General features: G+C 37.1%; 1 protein-coding gene across 3 annotated transcripts in view; it reads left to right on the top strand.

The window, feature by feature from the left end:
* CFAP299 (cilia and flagella associated protein 299) overlaps nt 1-25,697 on the top strand; it is a 442,080-nt gene that overhangs the window by 15,688 nt on the left and 400,695 nt on the right. For all 3 annotated transcript variants that reach the window (XM_045392424.2, XM_065545060.1, XM_065545061.1), the window contains exon 2: nt 11,058-11,188. In XM_045392424.2, coding sequence (XP_045248359.1) covers nt 11,058-11,188 — 131 coding nt within the window. The remainder of the gene's footprint in view (nt 1-11,057; nt 11,189-25,697) is intronic.

Raw genomic sequence — 25,697 nt, 5'->3', positions numbered from 1 at the left:
ATTAATCATAAATTATGATGTATAAATAATGTTAATATAATGTTAATTTCATATTATCATTAATAGATAATTTTAATAGATTAAAAGGATGGAAAATATGTATCATACAAGCATAAAGAAAAGGAGAGTTATAACATCTATATTAATATCAGGCAAAGTAGACCTCAGAACAAGAAGTATTTCAGGGAAAAAGAAGGACTTTTTAATATATATAAATGAGTCAGTCAATACATTTTAATAAACATTTAGCCTACATGCCTCATACCAGATCCTCAAAATGCATTATGCAAAACTGATAAGAATTGAAAGAATAGACAAATTCACAATTGTAGCTAGAGACATAAACATTCATTTTTCAGTAACTGATAGAACCAGAAGTTAAAATAAATGTTAAGTATGTAAAAGATTTAAAGAGCAGTCAAAGGTCAGGCACAGTGACTCACGCCTGTAATCCTAGCACTTTGGGAGGCTGAAGCTAGTGAATCATTTGAGGTCAAGAGTTCAAGACTAACCTGGCCAACATGGTGAAACCCTGTCTCAGAAATTAGGCGGGGATGGTGGCGCACGTCTGTAATGCCAGCTACTTGGGAGGCTGAGGCAGGAGAAGCACTTGAATCTGGGAGGCAGAGGTTGCAGTGAACCAAGATTGTGCCCCTACACTCCAGGTTGGGCAACAGTGTGAGACTTTGTCTCAAAAAAATAAATAAATAGAATAAGCTTAGTGCAGGAGCTGTCTCCCAAAAACAGACTTTGGTATGTGGATTTGTGTGCAGAAAATTTACTGCAGAGCACTCTCAGAATTTACTGCAGAGCACTCTCAGAATTTGCACTTCCAGTGGGGTGAAGAAAGCAGGACTGGGCAGTCAGCAGCTCTGGAGTTGGAATGGTCTCTTAGAGTTCACACGACAGTAGAATACCTATTCTTTTCAAGTGCACATGGGACATTTATGAAGAGGGACCATATGCAGGGTCATAAAAGAAGTCTCAATACATTTAAAATATTGAAATCATACAAAAGTATGTTCTGTGATCGTAACAGAATTAAAACTAGAAATCAGCTACAGAAATATACTCCTCAAATTCCCAAATATTTGGATAATAAACAACATAGTTCTAAGTAACTCAAAGTCAAAAAAGAAATTAAAAGAAAAATTAGAAAAAAAATTTTTGATTTGAATAAAAAAGAAAACAAAACATATAAATGTTTGTTAGATATACATAAAAGAATCTATAGAGGGAACTTTACAGATTTAAAAGTTTATATGGGAAAAGGAGAAAGGTCTAGAAATTAATAACAGTAGCTTCAACTTCAGAAGCTTTAAAACAATACAAATTGAGTCCAAGCAAGTAGACAGAAGGAATAACAGAGAGCAGAAATCAGTGAAGTAGAAAATTGAAAAATAGTAGAGATCAATGCTATCAAAAGTTGCTTTTTTAAAATATCAATAACATTGACAAACCCCTTACTATGCTGATTGTAGTCACCCTAAACACTCACGTCTTCCAAAGTCATACTCCCTTCTTGGGGTAGTTCTCTTTAAATTGCTGCTTATTGTAGATTGTAAAGATGTGGCCACTTTAATCAATTTGGGTCAACTCTAAGAGATCATTCCACCTCCAGAGCTGCTGACTGCCCAGTCCTGTTTTCTTCACCCCACTGGAAGTGCAGATTCTGAGAGTGCTCTCCAGTAGATTTGCTGCACACAAATCCACATCCCAAAGTCTGTTTTTGGGAGATTGCCTTCTGCAATAAGCTTATTCCAACAATGTCATATTGTTTTAACATTAAGAAATCTGGTATTATAAATTATCCAGATTGCCAAAATTAGTAGACGATGGCATTCGAATATGCCATGCTTTCTGACACTCCCAACTCTGACCTTTCTTGAGTAAAGTTGCTGTTCCTGGAAGCAGTTAGCTTGACACAAGTGAAACATGAAATCTGTGGGGGTCAAACAAGTTGTGGTAGGGCTTTCTCTCTGGGCAGGTTGAGAGGGCAGTATCCACACTATCTGTGATATGGTTGAGAGGGCAGAGAAACTAATTAATAGTACAGAATAGAAATAGAGAAGTCACTTTTAATATATTTAAGAATTGAGTATACAAAAATGTTAAATTTCAAATCAGTGGAGAAAAGAAGCAATATTTAACAGTTAATGTTTCAGCTGTGTCTTTTGGAATAAAAAAACTTTTTGAAAAAGTAAAGGTATTTCTCTTTCAACACCAGGCACCAAAATATATCCTAAATGCTTTGAACATTTTGGTGTAAAAACTATTAAGAGTTTCAGGAAAACAATGATCTGGGAACACTGTTTGTGGATATTTTGCAGACACTTATTTAATATATTTATTACACAAAGTTGTTACTAGTTAGTAATAAATTAACAAAGGGTTCATTTAATAATTTGAAACAATTCAAAAGGAAGAAATGCACATGACTGATAAATGTGTAAACAGATGGTGAATCTCACTAGTAATCAAAGCAATGCAAATCAAATTAGGATTTCATATCATTTTCATTGTCAGAGGAAGGCAGTGAACTGAAGACACAATAGTAAATTATTAATATGTACAATATCTGTCCTTACAAATTGTATGGAATATGTAATCACTAAAGTTTTATTGTATATATATTTAACGGAAAGGTGTTCAAGATGCACTGTTAACTGTTGGAGAAGTAGGTCATGAGAGATTTTACACAGCATGATCCACATATTTTGGTAAATGTTTAAATGATTAAATCTGCAAACTTTTCAATGACCTTTATTTGAACTTTATTAATTACAACATATTTTAATTTTTGAAGCATATATATGACTATTCTCTTTTTTTCACGTTTATTTCAAGTTCAGCGTTACATGTACAGGTTTGCTATATACCTAAAAGTGTCATGGGGATTTGTTGTACAGACTATTTTTTCACCCAGGTATTAAGCCTAATACCCATAGTAATTTTTCCTGATCTTCCTTCCGTCATCCTCCTCCCTCTGATAGGTGCCAGTATGTGTTGCTTCCCTCTATATGTCCATGTGTTCTCACTGTTTAGCTCCTACTTGTAAGTGATAACATGTGGTATTTGGTTTTCTGTTCCTGTGTTAGTTTGTTAAGAATAATGGCCTCCAGCTCCATCCATTTCCCTGAAAAGGACATGATCTTATTCATTTTATAGCTGCATAGTGTTCTATGGTATATATGTACCACATTTTCTTTATCTAGTAAGTAATTGATGGGCATTTAGATTGATTCACTATTGTGAATAGTGCTGCAATGAACATACGTGTGCATGTATCTTTTTATAGAATGATTTATATCCCTTCAGGTATATGCCCACCTGTGATATTTCTGGGACAAATGGTATTTCTGTTTTTAGGTCTTTGTGCTGCACTATCTTCTACAATGGTTGAACTAATTTACACTCCCACCAACAATGTGTAAGCGTTCCTTTTTCTCCACAAGCTTGCCAGTATCTGTTATTTTTTGACTTTTTAGTAATAGCCATTCTGACTGGCATGAGATGGTATCTCATTTTGGTTTTGATTTGCATTTGTCTAATAATCAGTGATGTTGAGATTTTTAAAATGTGATTGTTGGCCATATGTATGTCTTCTTTTAAAAAATGTTCATGTCTTTTGCTTTCTTTTTTTTTTTTTGAGACGGAGTCTTGCTCTGTCACCCAGGCTGGAGTGCAGTGGTGCCATCTCAGCTCACTGCAACCTTCGCCTCCCGGGTTCAAGCGATTCTCCTGCTTCAGCCTCCTGAGTAGCTGAGATTGCAGGCGCACACCACCACACCTGGCTAATGTTTTGTATTTTTAGTAGAGACGGGGTTTCACCATGTTGGACAGGCTGGTCTCGAACTTCTGACCTTGTGATCCGTCTGCCTCAGTCTCCCAATGTCCTTTGCTTTTTAATAGAGTTGTTTTTTTTTTCTTGTAAGTTTACATTCCTTTTAGATGCTGGTTATTATACCTCTGTTGGATACATAATTTGCAAAAATTTTCTCCTAGTCTGCTTAGGCTATCTGTTAGCACTCTGACGATAGTTTTTTTCTCCCGTTCTATAGGTTGTCTGTTTGCTCTGATGATAGTTTCTTTTGCTGTGCAGAAACTCTTTTGTTTAATTAAATCCCATTTGTCAATTTTTGCTTTTGTTGCAATTGCTTTTGTGATTTCATCATAAAACCTTTGCTATGCCTATGTCCTGAATGGTATTGCCTAGATTTTCTTCTAGGGTTGTTATAGTTTTGGGTCTTAAATTTAAGTCTTTAATCCATCTTGAGTTAATTTTTGCATATGGTGTAAGCAACGGATCCAGTTTCAATTTTCTGCATATGGCTAGCCTGTTCTCCCAGCGCCATTTGTTAAATAGGGAATCTTTACCCCATTGCTTGTTTTTGTCAGGTTTGTCAAAGATTAGATGGTTGTAGATATGTGGCTTTGTTTCTGAGTTCTCTATTCTGTTCCGTTGGTCTATGTACCTGTTTTTGTATCAGTACTATGCTATTTGGGTTACTGTAGCCTTGTAGTTTGAAGTCAGGTACCGTTATACCTCCAGCTTTGTTCCTTTTGCTTAGGATTATCCTGACTATATGAGCCCTTCTTCTTCTTCTTTTTTTTTTTTTTTTTGTTCCATATGTATTTTAAAATAGTTCTTTAATTCGGTGAAAAATTTCAGTGATAATTTAATGGGAATAGCATTGAATCTATAAATTGCTTTGGGCAGTATGGCCATTTTGACGACATTGATTCTTCCTATCCATGAGCATGGAATATTTTTCCGTCTGCTTGCGTCGTCTCTAATTTCCTTGAGTGGTGGTTTGTAGTTCTCCTTGAAGAGGTCCTTCATCTCCCTTGGTAGCTGTATTCCTAGTTGTTTTATTCTTTTTGTGGCAATAGTGAACGGGAGTACATTCATAATTTTTCTCTCTGCTTGTCTATTGTTGGTGTTTAGGAATGCTTGTGATTTCTGCACATTGATTCCATATCCTGAGACTTTGATGGAGTTGCTTATCAGCTTAAGAAGCTTTTGGGCTGAGTTGATAGGATTTGCTAGATATAAGATCATATAATCTGCAGACAAAGACAGTTTGACTCCCTCTCTTCCGATTTCAATACTCTATTTCTTTCTCTTGCTTGGTTGCCCTGGCCAGAACTTCCAATGCTATGTTAAATAGGAGTGGTCAGAGAGGACATCCTTGTCTTGTGCCAGTTTTCAAGGGGAATGCTTCCAGCTTTTGCCCATTCAGTATGATATTGGCTGTGGGGTTGTCCTAAATGGCTCTTATTGTTTTAAGGTATGTTCCTTCAATACCTGGTTTATTGAGAATTTTTAACATGAAGGGATGCTGAATTTTATCAAAGGTCTTTTCTGCATCTATTGAAATAATCGTGTAGTTTTTGTCTTTAGTTCTGTTTATGCGATGAATTATGTTTATTGTTTTACATATGTTGAACAAACCTTGTATCCCAAGGATGAAGCCAACTTGGTTGTGGTGGATAAACTTTTGATGTGCTGCTGGATTCGGTTTGTCAGTATTTTATTGTGGATTTTTGCATCAATACGCATCAGGGATATTTGCCTGAAGTTTTCTTTTATTGTGGTATCTCTGCCTGGTTTTGGTATCAGGATGATGCTGGCCTTGTAGGATGAGTTAGGGAGAACTCCCCCTCTTCAATTTTTTGGAATAGTTTCAGCATGAATGATACGAGCTCTTCTTTGTACATCTGGCAGAATTCAGCTGTGAATTAATCTGATCCTGGGCTTTTTTCGTTGGTAGGCTATTACTGACTCAATTTCAAAATTCCTTATTGGTCTGTTCAAGGATTCAAGTTCTTTCTGGTTCAGTCTGGGGAGGGTTTATTTGTCCAATAATTTATCCATTTCATCTAGATTTTCTAGTTTATGTGCATAGAGGTGTTCATAGTATTCTCTGATGGTTGTTTATATTTCTCTTGGGTTAGTGGTTATATCCCCCTGTTGTTTCTGATTGTGTTTATTTGAACCTTCTCTCTTTTCTTCTTCATTAGTCTAGCTAGTGGCTTATTTTATTTTTTTTCAAGAAACCCAGCTTCTGTATTCGTTGATCTTTTGAATATTTTTGTGTGTGTCTCAGTCTCCTTCAGTTCAGCTCTAATTTTGGTTATTTCTCGTCTTCTGCTAGCTTGCTTTGGGATTTGTTTTCTCTTGATCCTCTTGTTCTTTTAATTGTAATGTTAGATTGTTAACTTTAGATTTTTCCAACTTTTTGATGGGGGCATTTAGTGCTATAAATTTCCCTCTTGACACTGCCTTAGTTGTGTCCCAGATATTCTAGCATATTGTACCTTTGTTCTCTTTAGTTTTAAAGAGCTTCTTGATGTCTGCCTTAATTTCATTATTTACTGAAAAGTCATTCAGGAGCCAGTTATTCAGTTTTCCTGTAATTTATGGTTTTGATTGAATATTGAAGTTTTGATTTCTTAAATTTCTTCATTTGATTGTGCTTTGGTACAAGATATTGTTTATGATTTCAATTATTTTGCATTTGCTGAGGAGTGTTTTACTTCTGATTATGTGGTCGATTTCACAGTATGTGACAGGTGGCAATGAGGAGAACATACATTCTGTTATTTTGGAGTAGAGAGTAGATATTTATCCGTTCCATTTGATTCAATGCTTAGTTTAGGTCCTGAGTATCTGTCTCGGTGATCTGTCTAATATTGTCAGTGGAGTGTTAAAGTCTCCCACTATTATTGTGTGGGAGTCTAAGTCTCTTCGAAGGTCTCTGAGAACTTGCTTTGTGAATCTGGGCGCACCTCTCTTGGGTGCACATATATTTTGGATAGTTAAGTCTTGTTGAATTGAACCCTTTCCCATTATGTAATGCCCTTCTTTGTCTTTTTTTTATCTTTGTTGGTTGAAAGTCTGTTTTGTCAGAAACTAGGACTGCAACCCCTGCTTTTTTCTATTTTCCATTTCTTGGTAGATTCATCTCCATTCCTTCATTTTGAGCCTATGTGTGTAATTGCTTGTGAGACTGGTCTTTTGAAGACAGCGGTGGGTTTTGGTTCTTTATCCTGCTTGCTACTCTGTGTCTTTTAATTGGGGCTTTTAGCCCATTTACATTCAAAGTTAGTATTGATTTGTGTGGATTTGATCCTGTCACCATAGTTTTAGCTAGTTATTTTGCAGACTTGTTTATGTGGTTGCTTCTTAGTGTCATTAGTCTATGTACTTCAGTGTGTTTTTGTAGTGGCTAGTAATGGTCTTTCCATATTTAGTGCTTCCTTTAGGAGCTCTTGTAAGTCAGGTCTGGTTGTAACAAATTCCTTCAGCATCTGCTTGTCTGAAAAGGATCTTATTTCTCCTTTGTTTGTGAAGCTTGGTTTGGCCAAATATGAAATTCTGGTTTGGATTTTCTTTCCTTTAAGAATGTTGAGTATTGACCCCCAATCTTTTCTGGCTTGTAGAGTTTCTGCTGAAAGGTCTGCTGTTAGTCTGATAGACTTACTTTTATAGGTGATCTGACGCTTCTCTCTAGCTGCCCTTAACAGTTTTTCTTTCATTTTAATCTTGGAGAATCTGATGATTATGTATCTTGGAGATGATCTTCTTGTGAAGTAACTTTCTGGGGTTCTCTGCATTTTCTGAAATTGAAAATTGCCCCCTCTAGCTAGATTGGAGAAGTTCTTTTGATGATATCCTGAAATACATTTTCCAAGTTGCTTCCATTCTCCCCATCTCTTTCAGGGACACCAGTGAGTCATAGATTCCATCTCTTTACCTAATCCCATATTTCTCAGAGGTTTTGTTAATTCCTTCTCATTCTTTTTTCTCTATTCTTTTCTGACTGTCTTATTTCAGAAAGCCAGTCTTCAAGCTCCGAGATTCTTCCCTCCACTTGGTCTATTCTGCTACTAATACTTGTGATTACATAATGAAATTCTCATATTGTGTTTGTCAGCTCTATCAGGTTAGTTACATTCTTTTCTCTACTGTCTACTTTGTCTGTCAGCACCTGCATTGTTTTATCATGATTTTTAGCTTCTGTGCATTGGGTTTCAATGTACTCCTGTAACCCTGTGATCTTTGTTCCTATTCATATTCTGAATTCTGTATCTGTTGTTTCAGCCATCTCAGTCCTGTTCAGAACCCTTGCTGGAGAAGTGATGTGGTCATTTAGAGGAAAGAAGGCACCCTGGCTTTTTGAGTTTTCATCATTCTTGTGCTGATTCTTTCTCACCCTTGTGGGCTTATGTACTTTCAATTTTTGAGGTTTCTGACCTTGGGATGAGTTTTTTTTTTTTTTCTTTTATCCTATTTGATGACTTTGAGAGTTTGATTGTGGTTTAAAATGGATTCAGCTGACTGGCTTTATTTCTGGGAGATTTTAGGGGGCCAGTGCTTAGCTGCCAACTCCTGGACTGTGTGTTCTAAGTCTGGGGGACTTGTATTGGGCCCTGACTTTATTCTCTTGCTCTTTGAGGTTTGGAATCCACTGAACTGGGGGAGGAGGACGAGGTGTGGCAACCACAGCAGAGTGGTAGCAGGTGCTGGGGTGCCTGCCTCCCTGCAGGCACTCACCACAGTGACAGAGGCAATGCAGCTGGAGGGGGAGTGAGCCCCTACTGGAGACTGCTGGATGTGGTGCTGGTTTGAGGGAGGTGTGCTGGTGGGTACAGGTCTAGGTACCTTCTCTCTGCCCTGCAAGCAGGAGTCATGATACTATTTTTGTTTAAAGAAATCCAACACACCCACACACGTGTCAGGAGCAAGGATTGACAGGCTATACCCCAAGATGTCAGTGATTATCTCTGAGTGATAAGATCATAGTGATATATGATGTGGATGATATGTTTGTCCTATATCTCTAGGTTTTCCACAACAATAATGTATTACTATTGTAAATATAAATAGATAAAATGAATTTAGTAGCACTCATTTAGTTGATAGGTAAGTGGCCAGCCACTAGCCTTCTGATTGTTATAGATTTCACATTTCTGAATCCTAGGGCAGATAATGTAAAAAGGATATGCAATTTTTAAAAAACAAACTGTCCAGTGGACCTATAGATTTTATTTTCCAATTCAAGTCTATCTACCTCGTATTTGGTGGAAAATTCTCCTGGATTCTGGCAATCTGAGACCTGCCGAGACTTAGAGTTTGTCACTGAGACTTTGTCTTCTTTGTGTCCCTTAAAGACATTATTTTGGGGGTTGGGAAGAAGTTGTGTTCGAATATGCAAGTCAAGATTCCATTCTAAGCCAAATCCCCCAAGCAATGCTCAGATTCCTCGGATAACCTTGGGCATTGTACTTCCTTTGGGCTAGTAGCTTTGCTCTTAACTAGGATATTTTGAGACATGCAAGAAATACATTGTCATAATGGACAGATGACTCATGATTCCACCAGTTTAGGGTATGATAATGGTAAGTGAGGCAATCAGTATCGACTTTCAACTTATTTGCTCAATAGATCATGCCATTTCTTGCAATATCCTTGCAATATAGTTTAGCATTGGTGAGTCCAGAATTATTCAAACGATTTTGTGTTATTCAAATGATTTTGTGTAACCCAGGTAAAGCACACAGGGATACAAAATTCACTCAGTATACAAAATAAATATAGCAAATTGTAAGTAATCTTTATTATACAAAATTCTATGTTTGACCACAAGGAATTTATATTCCTAAAGAAGAGTCCCACAATCTCACTGAGCTGAAAGTCCTTTCTACAAATTCACTTTTAGTAATGTATTTAAGAAAATTCTTACTCAAATGATCTCACTTTTGTAAATTAATCCCCAAATCTGCATTGGTATTTCTATTAAAGATTAATTCCACTAGGTGGAGATATTTGCTCAGTTTTGTGGTTCACACTAAAGGATACAGGAGTAGAGAAATCTATTAAGCAAAGGAATGTCTCAGAAACAAGAATAATAGCCTGGGGCCTTCCAAGACCTGTTGCTTTGCATTGTAATCATTTGGCAAAATGTATACACTTTGCTACGTGGAGTTTAGTGTTTGCTTTTAATGATTATAAAAGAAAAGTGGCAGGTTTCTAGGCTTACAGTATACAATTTTTTATTTTGTTTGAATACTTATAACTTTTAACCACTACGGTTTGAATAGACTGTTAACTAGACATCTTAAGTTTTCTCCTTTAACTGTTAGACAGTTCTTGCATTAACAGTGATATAGTAATTAAGTGTTCATAACAATAAAATAGGTTCTGTTTTCACCATGTTTTAGATACATTTAATTAAAACAATAATGGCCCTTATTAATATATAAATACTGTTGTTTGATACTTTAATCTTTATACTGATAACTTTATGAAACATGGTACCTTGTCAAGTCATAGGGAAGCAATTTTTTTAAGTATAACAAAGATGTATGCGATAATTCTTAAATTAAGAAAAGTGTAAGGCCTAAAATACTAGGAAGTTGTTTGTTCAATTTGAAGTTTTTCTGTGGTGAGATTGGGTTTCTACTTTTCTGTTTTTTATTGGTACCCACATAATATGGAAACAATCTTCATAGTTAAGTAAGAAATTCATCTGCTCCTCTTTATTTTGTATTTGAAGTTATAATATTCTGTGCCATCAGTTAATTGACTTCAAGGAAATAAGGCTCTGAAACATTGAACTCTCTCAAAGCAGCCTGGTTCTTTTTTTTTTTGCCGTTGGTTTTCAAAACGTCTTTTGTGTATGAGCACCATTGTCTCTAGTTTTGTTGTTTTAAAGATACTCTATTAATTACCTACAGCTGTTCTCATAAATTGATTAAAAACACAACAGACTTTTGTCCTCTAATTCCTTAGAGAAAAGTTAGCAATTGACGTTTTCTTTTTTTTTTCATCTTAAAGATATGGGAAAGGGAAGAGCAAATCAGATGCGTAGAAATGTATTAGAAAAATTCTGGTTTTTAGTATCTAATAGATCATGTCTAGTTTTTGAATAAATTTAATTTTTCATTTAAAGCAATTGCTTGGTATACATTGCAGATGTAAGATGTAAGTAAGTAAGTAAAAGTAATATTTCTCATTTGCCCACTTGTCTAACAACTGATTTTCTCTCCAGGATGAAACCCTGGCCCGCCAGTTGGTGGAGCTAGGCTACCGAGGGACTGGAGAGCGAGTGAAAAGGGAAGATTTTGAAGCAAGGAAAGCAGCTATAGAGATTTCAAGGCTGGCTGAAAGAGCTCAGCAAAAGTAAGTGTCTATGTTCCAAATCCAGATTTTATGTTATATTCTAGACCTCTGGAGTAATTCAGTTTCGTTTGCATTGTTTAATTTAGAAGCACTGGCTGGAGCAGGTAAAACTTGGAATATCCTAAGCATGTGTTCCGCAGATGAGGAACTGAAGCAACTGTTACATGCTTGCAATAAAGCCACATGCAACTTCAAGCTACTAATTTAAGAAATATAAATACCAAAATATGGTCATCATACCAATAAAGTCTTGTTAAAAAGTAACTTGATGTTATTGGTTTTATGCATTTATATACTAAAAATATGAGTGACTTTTGCCTTAGAATTCTTTGTGTTTTGAGGTCTGTAAATCTGTAGTATCATTTGTGTTCTCATATTTTTCTAAGCATTAATTCATTCAACTTTATTAATAATCACCAACTTTTGTTTATATGCCTAATTTATATGTTAGTATATAATATGTGGTTATATTAAACATAAATCTAATGATATACGTTAAAACATATTATGAAAGAGATATATTCCTAAAGTGAACTGCATCAAACTTGTAAGGCAATTTTATAAAGACATAAGTAGTTGACAAAGTAATAATCTATTTCATTTTTAAAAGTGGATCATTAAAGTATAAATGCTGGGGAGAATAATTACTTAGAAATCAGTATACTATTATTGGATAACATCTTTAAAATTACCCAGTAATTGTGAGCATAAATTTCCATGTATGCATTATAAACATAACGTTTGATAGTGGAATGTGCTTTGGTCCTGGGACTATTCAATTAGAAGTGACCATTTTAATGGTAATTGTGTTTCAGAACCATAGTATACTGAAGTTTAACATACTGATATTTGGGAATATATTAGTTTTCTATTGCTGCCATAACACATTATTACAAATTTGATGACTTAAAATAACACATTTATGGCCAGGTGCAGTGGCTCACGCCTGTAATCCCAGCACTTTGGGAGGCCAAGGCAGGCGGATCACGAGGTCAGGAGATCGAGACCATCCTGGCTAACACGGTGAAACCCCGTCTCTACTGAAAATACAAAAAATTAGCCAGGCGTGGTGGCGGGCACCTGTAGTCCCAGCTGCTCGGGAGGCTGAGGCAGGAGAATGGCGTGAGCCCAGGAGGCGGAGCTTGCAGTGAGCCGAGATCGCGCCTCTTCACTCCAGCCTGGGCAACACAGCGAGACTCCATCTCAAAACAAAAAACAAAAAACAAAAAAGAACACACACACATTTCTTTATTCATTATTCTGTCCATACAGTGTGGCTCGGCCGGGCCCTCTGCATAGTATATCACAAGGTTAAAATCCTGGTGTTGGCTGGATGACATTCTTGTCTGGAGGTTCTGAGGATGAAACTGCCTCCACGTTCAGTTAGGTTGTTGGCCAAATTCAATTCCTTATGATTATAGGGCTGAGTTCCCCACTTCCTTGGTTGTCATTTGGGGGCTGATCTTTGCTCCTAGAGGCTGCTCATGTTTCTTTTTAAGCTTTCCCACTCCCTCCAGCAACAGTGGGTCAAGACCCTTTTACCCTTAAGATTTCTCCAACTTCCTCTTCAGAAGCTTCTTTCCTGACTCTGGTCCAAGAAATATCTCTCCTTTTAAGGACTTATGTGATTACACTGGGTCCATCTAACGATCCAGGATAATCTCCCTGTTTTAAAGTCAATAATATTTATATCATCGGCAAAGGCCGTTCGTTTGTTATTTCTTCAGTTTTTAAGTTCAGGGGTACATGTGCAGGATGTTCAGGTTTGTTATAGGTAAATATGTGCCATGATGGTTTGTTGCACAGGTCATCCCATCACCTAGGTATTAAGCCCAGCATCTATTAGCTATTCTTCCTGGTGCTTTCACTTCAACCCAGCCCCACTCTGACAGGCCCAGTGTGTATCATTCCCCTCCATGTGTCCTGTCCATGTGTTCTCATCATTCAGCTCCCACTTAGAGGTGAGAACATGCAGTGTTTGGTTTTCTGTTCGTGTGTTAGTTTGCTGAGGAAAACGACTTCCAGCTCCATCTATGTCCCTGCAAAGGACATCATCTAATTCTTTTTATGGCTGCATAGTATTCCATGGTGTATATGTACCACATTTTGTTTATTCAGTCTATCACTGATGAGCGTTTGGGTTGATTATGTCTTTGTTATTGTGAACAGTGCTGCAATAACATATACATGCATGTATCTTTATAATAGAATGATTTATATTCCTTTGGGTATATACTCAGTATTGGAATTAGTGGGTCAAATGCTATTTCTGTCTCTAGGTCTTTGAAGAATTGGCAAACAATAATTGAATAATTTACACTCCCACCAACAGTGTAAAAGTGTTCCTTTTTCTCCACAGCCTTGCCAGTGTCTGGGTTTTTTTTTTGACTTTTTAATAATCACCATTCTGACTGGTATGAGATGTTATCTCATTGTGGTTTTGATTTGCATTTCTCTAATGATCAGTGATGATGAGCTTTTTCTTGTATGTTTGCTGGCCACATGTATGTCTTCTTTTGAAAAGTGTCTGTTCATGTAGCAAAGGACCTTTTGGTATGTAATGCAACATATTCACAGTTCTTCGGATTAGAGAATGGATATCCTTAATCCCATTGATGTGAGAAAGGGGCATTCTGTTTATCACAGGTAATTTATATAAAATCTCAGGAATTTACTGAACATAGTTATTCACTATCAACTTCTATTCTTGGAAAATTGAAACTAGGCTAGTTTTCTGTGTACAATGTAATGTTTGTAATGTGTCTGATGTAAAACATCAGGGAGAGTCTTTTCTTTTTGTGAGAATCAGTAAATGTCTATCAGTCAGGAGCAGAAGTGGAAATATTTTTGTGAGATTTTACAAGGAATTCATGTAAATTCACATGCGATTTTATGAGTGATACAAACTATTTCATATCAAGAGTTATTCATGTTTGAAGTCTAAGTTCTATCCACATCACATGTCCATTTTGTGTTTAAGGATCAAAGTAGGTATTTCCTCTATGCAATAGTCTCTTTAACTGGTCAGAGCTGGAAGTCATCAGGCTACTTATGAGCCAGTTTTGGGAGACTAATCCCCATTCAGAGCTGCTAGAATTTGAAGGCCCTTTCATCTGCAGATCTTCTCTGGTCGCCTTTGTAATAGGATGGGTACCATATGCTGTCTTTTGCCCCATGTGGTAGTCCATTCCCTTCCAGGTTAATTTAGTGTCATTGACAGCAGGGCCAGCAGATGGTGTCCTAGAGCCAAATATGTCCTGTGCCTGTATTTATTGGAGGATCACTTTGAAAATATGCATGAACATCTGACTGCCTGCCAGCTGGCAACTTGGAAACACTTGGTTCCACTATCAGATCATCTTACATTAACTTCTTTAATATGCAGGTGAGCAACTCCAAGTAGATCACAATTGTTTGGTCTAGCAATCATAGAGCACCTATTTTGAGAAGTGCTGGTATCTAGGAGTATGTTAGTTACTCACAATAGCTTCATAGGGGAAAAAGTCTGGAGAGATGAAAGTTAAAGATATCAGGAAGGTTTATTTTGATTAGGGATGTTCTAGAAGAAGGCAAAAATGTTAAAAATTATTTTGGGCTTCTGTTTAGTCTTTCACAAATATAGACAACCATAGTGTATTAGGCGCTGTCCTGTAGGGTCTGGGAATACAATAGAACACAGACTTAGTTCTCACCCTCAAGAAGCTTGAAGACTAGAGAAATGAAAGGCATTACATTGTTGGTGGGAATGGAAAATGGAAAACAGTTTGGCAGGTCTTCAAAAAGTTCAACGTAGAGTTACCATATGGCCCAGCAATTCTACCAAACACATATTCAAGGGAATTGAAAACCTAAGTCCACTTAAAAACTCATATACAATTTTCAATAGTGGTATTATTCATGGTAGTTAAAAGGTAGAAATTGTCCAACCCATCAACTGGATAGTGGATTAAAAGTTTCGTACCTAAGTATAATAAAATATTATTCAGTCATCAAAAGGTGTAAAGTAGTGTTACATGCAACAACATGAAAAACCTTGAACACATTAGGCTAAGCAAAAGATGCTAGAAAAAAGAAGACTACTTATTGCATGATACCATTTATATAAAATGTCCAGAATCAGTAAATCTGTGGAGACAAGTAGATTCATGGTTTCCAAGGGTGGGATGGAAGGGAGATTGGATGATGACTACTAATGAATATGAGGTTTCTTCTTGGTGTGATAAAATGTGCAATTAGATATTGGTGATAATTGCATAACTTTGTAAATATACTAAAATCTATTGAATTGTGCACCTTAAAAGGGTGAATTTATAGTATGTGATTTAAATTTCAGTTCAAAAAGACAATTGCAATGGAAGATGGTAAATGCAATCGTAAGTACTGTGGCAACATTTTGAAGTAATACAAAGTTAAGATTTGTGAAGAATAAGAAAAGTTCTTGATGTTTGACCACTAAATCGATTCTTAATGGCTCAATTAGAGTTAATTGGGCAAAGATGGGTGTGAGTGAATACATCCATTTTGCCTCAATCCTATGATAAACTCCCCTTATTCACAAATTATTTTCTTTACTTTTTTGTCTTAATTTGTACCTGTTCCTTCACTAAGCCCTTTTTTCCTGCAAAAACTGTATCAACTAGAGGCACCCATTTCAACTTTTATTGGGTTGGTCTCCAAGATGATGATGTAGGGCAGGGTTGGGGGATAGAGTAGATTCTTCATTCTCCTAGCCTTCTCATCCTTTGCTTCAAAATCATCTCTGCTCCACTACTATATAAACATTTCTGATTTGTTCTCCACTGAGATTCATGCCACTGGTTATTGTAGCCATAAGACAGAAGCTATAGAGGTTGGAAGAAAGGATGGGAGTAATTTAGCTGATACCCATTTGTCAGGACGGGGAATTCTCTCCCCCAGGGACTGGCCATGGTTTTCTTGCATAAGTGCCAAATAATTTCTATTTATAGTGAGAAGTTCAGCTGATTGCCATGTGGTGGAGAGATGGAACTTCAATGTTTGTGACACATATTGACTGTTGTGTTCCTGGAGCCTAGTTAGTAAGTAGTTATAACTGAGTCATTCCTCAGGCTGGATACTTTGCTGGATGAGCTTGTAAGATCATCAGTCTCTTCACTTTGGGTCACCTTATCTTGTTGGGAAATGAATTCACCCCTCTTAAAACTGATTCTGAGATAATGACCTTATTTTGCTAGAGCACAGTACCTGAAATGTGGATGATCAGAGTAAGTGGTAGCCCTGATGGATTGTACAATTTTACTGGTTAGCTATTGCCATCTTCTTGGAAGACTATGAGATGAGTGTTTGGGAATTACTGTAAGGATTCACTTGATAGGAGTCTCAGATGCTGTACATACATGGATCCCTATGATCTTTTTGTACTTGATGAAGAGGATTTCTATGGTGATTTAGAGTAAGGTTCTTGTGCCCTTTATTCTCAAGTATATCTGGAATAAAATGTAAAAGCTGAAAAAATCTCCAGCCTTTCTTATGCTATTCAATCTAGTTACTTTAGCATCTGTTAAATTCTACTTTCTGGTGTAATTTATAGTTATCTGGAAATGTCTGTTAACTTATAAAATACTTTTAATTTTATGGAGATGAGCACTTTGGGAGGCTGAGATGGGAGAATTGCTTGAGCCCAAGAGTTCAAGACCAGCCTGGGCAATATAGTGAGACCCCAAATCTTAAAAAATAATTATGGCGATGAAGTCGGATAAAATTCCAGTTTGTTTTATATAAGAATGGCTTTATCCTGTCAACCTTGTTTTATTATTGTATATCATTTTATGATAAAAACTGAATATCATATACTTGAGAATTAAATGAGAAAATTTATATATTTTAAGTGTTTGGTGAAATAATTTTAACTTTTTGCTTACTTTCAAGTATCATATTTTTAAATAGCTATTCTCATGGTTTGTTGCTTTCCAACCAAAACAATACAATTGTGATTTGTTGCAGATTAGCATCTCCAGGAAGTAGACAATGAGAATTAGGAGTGCACAAGGTTTGTTGAGAAAGCAACACCTGTGAAAGGAAAAGTGAGAAAGCAGGAATGAGCAGGATCAGAGCCCTAACCTCAAACTTTCAGAGACTCTTTCAGCGCAGTAGAGAGCTGCACAGTACAAGTTATCCCACATGGGATGAAATAGCCAGGCCTTAGTACCTCCACTGTACTCATTGGCTGGGGAACACTAAGAAAAGTTGAGGCTGATCTTGAAAGGGTTAAAAGCTGGAGGCTGTCAGCTCACCAAGCTCCTCACAGCTGGCAGAAATTCCTTTATACAAGGTATATCTGAGTGCTGCATATTGTAATCTACAGATCTACTTCATGTGCACATGGAGCAGCTCCTCCAGAGCACAGAGACCTCTCTTCATGAGAGGAAACTCACAATAAAGTCAATGGGGTGAGCTATCATTTCGTAATCTCCCTCTTCCACTATCCATTCTAAATCTCCTGCCTTTGGCTATCATCTTTCCAGGATTTTGTGATGTGACCCAAAATCCTTATTCATAATTGGTCTGAGGCCCTTATCATCCTACGCTACTCTGGCACATGTTGATACATTTGTCATTCTCATTTAAAATTTAGGAAGAGGGTATGAACAGATGCCTAGGTGGTTCATGTGAGTTTGCCATGTATTCTTCCCTATCCCTATTCTGTAACTGCAGTCCTTCTTTTTGCTGATCAGCATCAGTTACTCTTTACAAGATCATGTCTCCTCTTCTTGCCTGCTGCTTCCTGGGCATAAGATGCCCAAGGTGCCTAAGTGGCAGCCATAGCTTGTAGTTCAGTGAGACACCTGCTGTTTTCCTTAGTACCCTAGTGCATGCACGTCAGATTTGAGTAGTATTGCTGCTGAGCTGGAGATTCAGTGGTGCCTTCAGTGAACATTCCAGCACTTTTAGCTGACAGCTTCTGGATAGTGCATGCATAATATGACCAGAGGATCCCATGTTCATGAACACTCTCCTGTACCTTTTTGCTATACAATGGGTGTATCAGTTCATTCTTACACTGCTATAAAGAAGTATCTGAGACTGGGTAGTTTATAAAGAAAAGAGGTTTAATTAATTCATGATTCTGCAGGCTGTACAGGAAGCGTGGCGGCATCTGCTTAGTTTCTAGGGACACCTCAGGAAACTTACAATCATGGCAGAAGGTGAAGGGGAAGCTGGCAGTTTACATGGTCAGAGCAGGAGGAATAGAAAGGTGGGGAGGTGGCATACACTTTTAAACAACCAGATCTCATGAGAATTCAGTATTGCACGGAGAGTACCAAGGGGGAAATCTGACCCCATGATCCAGTCACATCCCACCAGGCCCCACTCTCAGCACTGGGGATTACAATTTGACATAAGATTTGGTGGGAACACAGATTCAAACCATATTGTTCTGTCCCTGGGCTCCCCAAATCTCATGTCCCTCTCACATTGCAAAATACAATCATGCCTTCCCAATAGTCCCCCAAAGTCTTAACTCATTCCCCATTAACGCAAAAGTCCACAGTCCAAAGTTTCATCTGAAACAACGCTAGTCCCTTCTGCCTATGAGCCTGTAAAATCAAAAACAAGTTAGTCACTTCCAGGATACAATGGGGGATAGGCATTAGGTAAATACTCTTGTTCCAAAAGGGAGAAATTGGCCAAAAGAAAGGGGCTACAGGCCCCATGCAAGTCTGAAACCCAGCAGGGCAGTCATTAAACCCTAAAGCTCCAAAATAATCTCCCCTGACTCCAAGTTTATATCCAGGGCATGCTGATGCAAGGGGGGCTCCCAAGGCTTTGAGCAACTCTACCCCTGTGGCTTTGCAGATTCACCCCGGCAGCTGCTCTCACATGCTGGCGTTGAGTGCCTGTGGCTTTTCCAGGCGCAAGGTGCAACTTTGGGTGGCTCTACCATTCTGAGGTCTGGAGGATGGTAGCCCTCTTCATACAGCTCCACTAGGCAGCACCCCAGTGGGGCCTCTGTGTGAGAGCTCTAACTCCACATTTCCCTTCCTTACTGCCCTAGAAGAGGTTCTCTGTGAGGGTTCCGCCCCTGCAGCAGGCTTTTGCCTGGACATCCAGGTTTTTTCATATATGCTCTGAAATCTGAGTAGAGGTTCCCAAGCCTCAATGTTTGCAGTCTGTGCACTTGCAGTCCTAACACCACACTGAAGCTTCTCTTGCATCAAGGTACTATTATACCCATTGTGCTTAGGTAGCCTAGGTATGCAACAGGGCTTTTCTGCATTCAGCCCTGGAATGCATTGGAGAGCCACCGCTGAACTTCTTAATGATTCTGTTGCTTCGGTAACCAGCACATTTTTTATGCTGTTAATGACTGGCTATCTTCTGGGTTCCTCTATAGACCATGATCTTCTGGTGGGTTTTCTGGTCTCACACAATATGTTTCTTCTAGGATTGCCATTTTCCTGAGCCTTTTAATCTCTTCCTCAAAAGTCTCTCTCTGAAATTTAGGCCTTTGAACTGCACTCAGTGTAGGCCATTGCTTGTTCCAGGTTTCTTGGAGTCACGCTAGCAGAGTTTGCACCATCTTCTGGGGTCCTTACCAGAATACAATGCCCTGTGTTCTGAGAAAGTGTCCTGTCAATAAACTCTGACTTATTTAGGCTTATTTCTGCTTTCTCTGACCTAGAATCCCCAGAATCTAGCCCAATAAGTCCCTCTAGTCTCGTTGGGACAAGTCCTAGGTCTTGCAGTATATTTGGGATAATATTCCTTTTTTTTCTTATCAGACCTACCATGTCCCTATCTGTGACTTGACCATATTATCGGCCGGGTGGCCAGAAGTGTAACTCTGATAAGGGAACTGGGGATATCTCCTGAGGCACACACCTGCTTTTATGTGGGAGAAAGGCCTCTATTTTCTTCTTACATTGCTGCTGCTGGTGGTGGGGGTTTGCTAGCTCTTATTGAAGAGCAATGGGCTCCTTCTTTAGGCTCAGAAGATTTAGAGACCTGGGAAGGTCAAATTTTTCAAAGACATCTACTCAGTTGTCCCTATCTCATGTTTCAGGAGCTGAGATTTTCCTAATCAGAGCTCTGATTTTGGTGTAACATACTTGCCCCCGCTGAACATTTGACTGCCTTTGGAACTTAGTCACTGTGACAGTCAAATCCTGGTTTGATCTTCATCTTATTCTGCTTGCCCACTGCATGAAATGAAGGCTTCTTTGTAAGCTGGCAAATAGTCTCTGTGCCTCTTGAGACTTTGAACGCCTGAAATATCCTATTGGCTAGGGAATTACCCTTCAGTGGCATGGCATCCCAGCTTAAAGCATATGAATCTTTTATATGTTTGCATATGACTTTGTCCTGGGCCTGTTTGCATATGACTTAACTGCGGGGATGTGGCCAGGGATGTGGACCTCATTACATCTTATTTGCCTTGCCCACTTCATGAAATGAGGGCTTCCTTGTAAGCTAGTAAAGAGACTCTGGCAAATTCAGTGCTAGAGTGGCTCCAAGAAACCTGGAACAAGCAATGGCCCACACCAAGTGCAGTTCAAAGGCCTAAATTGCAGAGAGAGACTTTTGAGGAAGAGATTAAAAGACTCAGGAAAATGGCAATGCTGGAAGGTACATATTGTGTGAAACCAGAATAGTCACCAGAAGATCATGGTCCATAGAAGAGCTCAAAGGATACCCAGTAATTAAGGCCATTAACTTTTGCATTATTAACCCATAGGGCATCAATGTAATTAACAACTACTTCCATTGTTCATATATTCATTACTCTCACACACATTTTGAATGCCTGAAACATCCTATTGGTTAGGGCATTCCCCTTCAATGGAATGGCATCCTAGCTTACCACATCTGAATCTTTTAACAACTGGACCACACCTTGAGTTGGGCCTATCTGCACATGACTTCGCTCCAGGGATGTGGCTGAGGATGTGAACCTTATTACCAGAGAACTCATGGTGAATGATCCAATCCTCAAGCCTCATCTTGCTGTTTCAGGCTGATCCACATGCAATCTGTCACAGACTAGCCTCTCTGAAATGAAGTTAAGAATTCAAAACGTTAATTGAGAAGCATTAAACATAAAAGGAAAAATGTGGAGGCAAGGTTGAACAAGGGCAGCTTTTAGACCTTAATGCCCATGGGCAAAGTCTCTTTCAAACGAATGAAGGGAATGCAAAGCAAAGATTGCCTGCTAGAGGGGCTCCACATTTGGTGGAAATGGTTAGGTTCTTGAACCTCCAGTTTCCTCAGTGCTTTGTGTGGGCCACCCAGAAAACAATACGTCATGAGCTCAACTGCTGAGGCTGACAAAGAAAGAATTAAGAACCAGAAGCTGTCAGCTGACTCTACTACTCCTAGCTAGGATGCACGTCCGTTATCTTTTATAATTCAATTTTGAAAGTTAGATGTATTGATTTTTAAAGTGCTTAATTCAATGAGTTCTGACAAATGTATACAGTAGTGTATACAGTAGTATCACTCTCACCACAATCAGGATAACATTTTCATTACCACAAAAAGTTTCCTCATGCCTGTTTGCATTTACTGTATTCTTTGTAGCCCATGACAAACCAGCCATATGATTTCTGTCCCTATAGTTTTGCCTTTTTTTTTAGAATGTCATATGAATGCAATCATAAATTATGTTGTCTTTTTCTCACTAATCATAAAGCTTTTGAGGCTTTTCTATATGGTTGCATGAATGATAAGTTTGCTTTTTTATTGAGTAATATTGCATTTTCTAGTTGGATAATAGTTTGTATACTTATCTGTTTTCCTGTCGATGGATAATTGGCTTATTTCTAGTTTTTTTCCAAATAAACTTCCTATAAATATTTTACAAAGGTCTTTTTAAGGAAATATATTTTCATATATCTTAAATATATACCCAGGAATATGATTACGGATTCATGTGGCAGCTGTATGTTTAATTTTATAAGATACTGTTAAATTGTTTGTAAAGTATCTGTATCAGTTTACTCTCTCCTTAGCAAGGTATTAGAGTGCCAGTGGTCCACGTCTTTAAGAACACATGGTATTGACAGTTGAAAAAATTTAGCCAGTATAGCAGGTGTATTTCCCTAATGACTAATGATGCTAAACATCTTTTTTCTTCTTTTTTGTTGACATGGAGTTTCACTGTTTTCACCCAGGTGACAATGCAATGGCATGATTTCGGCTCACTGCAACCTCTGCTTCCCAGGTTCAAATGATCCTACTGCCTCAACCTCCTGAGTAGCTGGAATTACAGGTGCCCGCCACCACACCTGACTAATTTTTGTATTTTTAGTAGATACAGGGTTTAACCACGTTGGCCAGGCTGGTCTTGAACTCCTAACCTCAGGCGATACACCCGCCTCGGCCTCCCAAAGTGAGCATCTTTTTATGTGCTTATTTTCCACCCATATCTCTTCTTTGGTGAAATGTTTTATTGATTTTAAGTGTTCTTTATATATTCCAGTTACAACTTTTTCATCAGATATGAGTCTTGCAAATACTTTTTCAACATCTGTACCTTGTCTTTTTATTTAATAGTGTCTTTTGTGTGGCACTATTCCCAATAGCAAAGACTTGGAACCAACCCAAATGTCCATCAATGATAGACTGGATTAAGAAAATGTGGCACATATAAACTGTGGAATACTCTGCAGCCATAAAAAAGGATGAGTTCATGTCATTTGTAGGGACATGGATGCAGCTGGAAGTCATCATTCTGAGCAAACTATCACAAGGACTGGAAACCAAACACCACATATTCTCACTCATAGGTGGGAATTGAACAATGAGAACACTTGGACACAGGATGGGGAACTTCACATACTGGGGCCTGTCATGGGGTGGAGGGAGCCAGGGGGTATAGCATTAGGAGATATACCTAATGTAAATGATGAGTTAATAGGTGGGGCACACCAACATGGCAGATGTATACATATGTAACAAACCTGCACATTGTACACATGTGCCCTAGAACTTAAAGTTAATTTAAAAAAGTGTGTTTTGAAGAGTGGATTTAAATTTTGATAAACCCCAGTTTATCAGTTTTTCTTTATGATTCATGCATGTGTGTATTTCTTCATGTCCTGTGTAAGAATTATTTGAATTCCTAGTTACAGGTATCTTTCCTATATTGTCTCTTAAAACTTTAGAGTTCTAGGTTTCACATTTAAGTTTGCATTAATAATTTACTTTAAACTAATTTTGTAAATTTTGTTAGGTAAGGGTCAAGGCTTTTTATTTTCTAATTTAAATATCCAATTGTTTCAGCACTATTTATTGAAAAGACTATTCTTTTTCTATTGAATTTTTTAGGTACTTTTGTTGAAAATTCTTTGACTGTATATGTACCTGTCTATTTTTTGTGGATTTCTATTCTATTCCACTGATTTATATGTCTATCTTTATGCCAACATCACATTGCCTTTAAGTTTTAAAATCAGGTAACGTGAGTCCTCAAACTTTTTTTTATTAATTGCTTAAAATTCTGGTTCCTTTGCTTTTCCATTTGAAGTTTAGAATCACCTAAATTAGTAGAAATCACCTTGTTGATTCCTACAAATAAGCCTGCTAGGATTTTGCTAAAACAGGTATCAATTTAGAGAGAATTACATCTTAACATATTGAGTCTTCTGATCTATGAATGCTGTAAATCTCTTCATTTATTTGGGTTTTATTTATTTCTATCATCAATGTTTTGTAGCTGTATTGATCTGTTTTCATGCTGCTAACAAAGACATACTTGAGACTGGGAAGAAAAAGAGGTTTAATTGGGCTTACAGTTTCACATGGCTGGGGAGGCCTCAGAATTATGTTGGGAGATGAAAGGCACTTCTCACATGGCAGTGGCAAGACAATACTGAGGAAGAAGCAAAAGTGGAAACCCGTGATAAACCTAACAGATCTCATGAGACTTACTCACTATCACAAGAATAGCATGATTCAATTACGTCCCCTGGGGTCCCTCCCACAACACCTGGGAATTCTGGGAAATACAATTCAAGTTGAGATTTGGGTGGGGGCACAGCCAAATCATATCAGTAACTTTCAGTATCTTGTAAATATTTTGTTATGTCTGTCCCTAGAAATTTCATTTTTTAATGCTCTTGTAAATAGAATTTTTAATTGATTATTGATAGTATGTAGAAATAAAATAGATTTTTCTCTGTTAACCTTGCATCATGCAACTTTCTTAAACTTATCAGTTCTACTGGCTACTTTTTGTGTGATTTTGTATGCAGAAGATCATAAATTAAATCTTTTATTTCTCTATATCTAATTTGTATACTTTTATTATTATTATTTATTTTTCATTCTTTAATGCACTGCATAAAACCTCCAAGATAATGTGTAATAGAAGTAGAGAAGGGGATATTATTGTTTTTTTCTCAATTTTAAGAAGGCATTCCCATTATTAAATATGTTAGCTCTAGTGGGGTTTTTTTGTAGATACTCTTTATCAGTTTGAGGATGTCTCCTAGTAGTCCTAGTTTACCAAGAGTATTTGATATAAATGGATGTTAAATTTTGTCAGATGATATTTTTCTGTTTATTGAAATAATCTTATGGTTTTTCAGGTTCTTTACTTTCAGTTTTTTGATAAAGTGATTTACATTGATTGATTTTTCAAAGGTTTAACCAATCTTGCATTCCTGGGAGAAACCCAGTTTGCTCATGTTGTGTATGTAATGTTGGATTAAGTTTGCACTATTTTGTTGAGAATTTTTACATCCACTGAATTAAGTAGTTAATATTTTGATGTTCTGTTTATTTTTTTCATTATTTTATGTATTTGTCTTTAGTCTTTTTGTAAGGCCTTTTCTGATTTTGTTTCAGGGTAATTCTGACTTCAGAAATAATTTAGGATGTTTTACTTACTCTTCTAACTTTTTGGTAATTTGTAGAGTTGATATTATTTCTTCCTTAATTGTTTGGTAGAGTTCACCAGTGAAGCCTTCTACCACTGGAGTTTTCTTTAAGAGAAGGATGATAACTACAAACTCTATTTTCAAAATAGATAATAGGGAATATCAGGTTCTTTCTTTCTTTCTAAATATGTTTGTAGTTTGTATTGTTCAAGGTATTCGTTCATTTCACCTAATCAATCTATAGGCATAAAGTCATTCTTAATCTCTTGTTATCATTTTAATATATGTAGTAAAATCTGTAGGGATATTCATTTTTAATCCCTGATATTACTAGGTCATTTTTAATCTAACTATCAGTTTTAATGATCTTTTTAAAGAACCAGCTTTTTAACATGAATTGTTTTCTCTACTATTTTGTTGTTTTCTATTTTATTGATTTCTGCTCTTATTTTTATTATTTCTTCCTAGTTGCATTGTGATTAATTTGTTTTTGTTTTCTAGTGCTTTAATGTAGAATATTAGTTTATTGATTTTAAACTATTCTTCTGCTATATAAACTTGAAATTCCGTATGTTTTCCTCTATGCACTGATTTAGTTGGATTTCACAAATTTTGATGTTTGATGTTTGTTTTTATTTTCATTTCTATGT

The sequence above is a fragment of the Macaca fascicularis genome, chromosome 5, assembly GCF_037993035.2.
Source record: "Macaca fascicularis isolate 582-1 chromosome 5, T2T-MFA8v1.1".
Classification (NCBI taxonomy): domain Eukaryota; kingdom Metazoa; phylum Chordata; class Mammalia; order Primates; family Cercopithecidae; genus Macaca; species Macaca fascicularis.
Note: the sequence above shows the minus strand (reverse complement) of the source record. Positions and strands in the feature narration are given on the sequence as shown.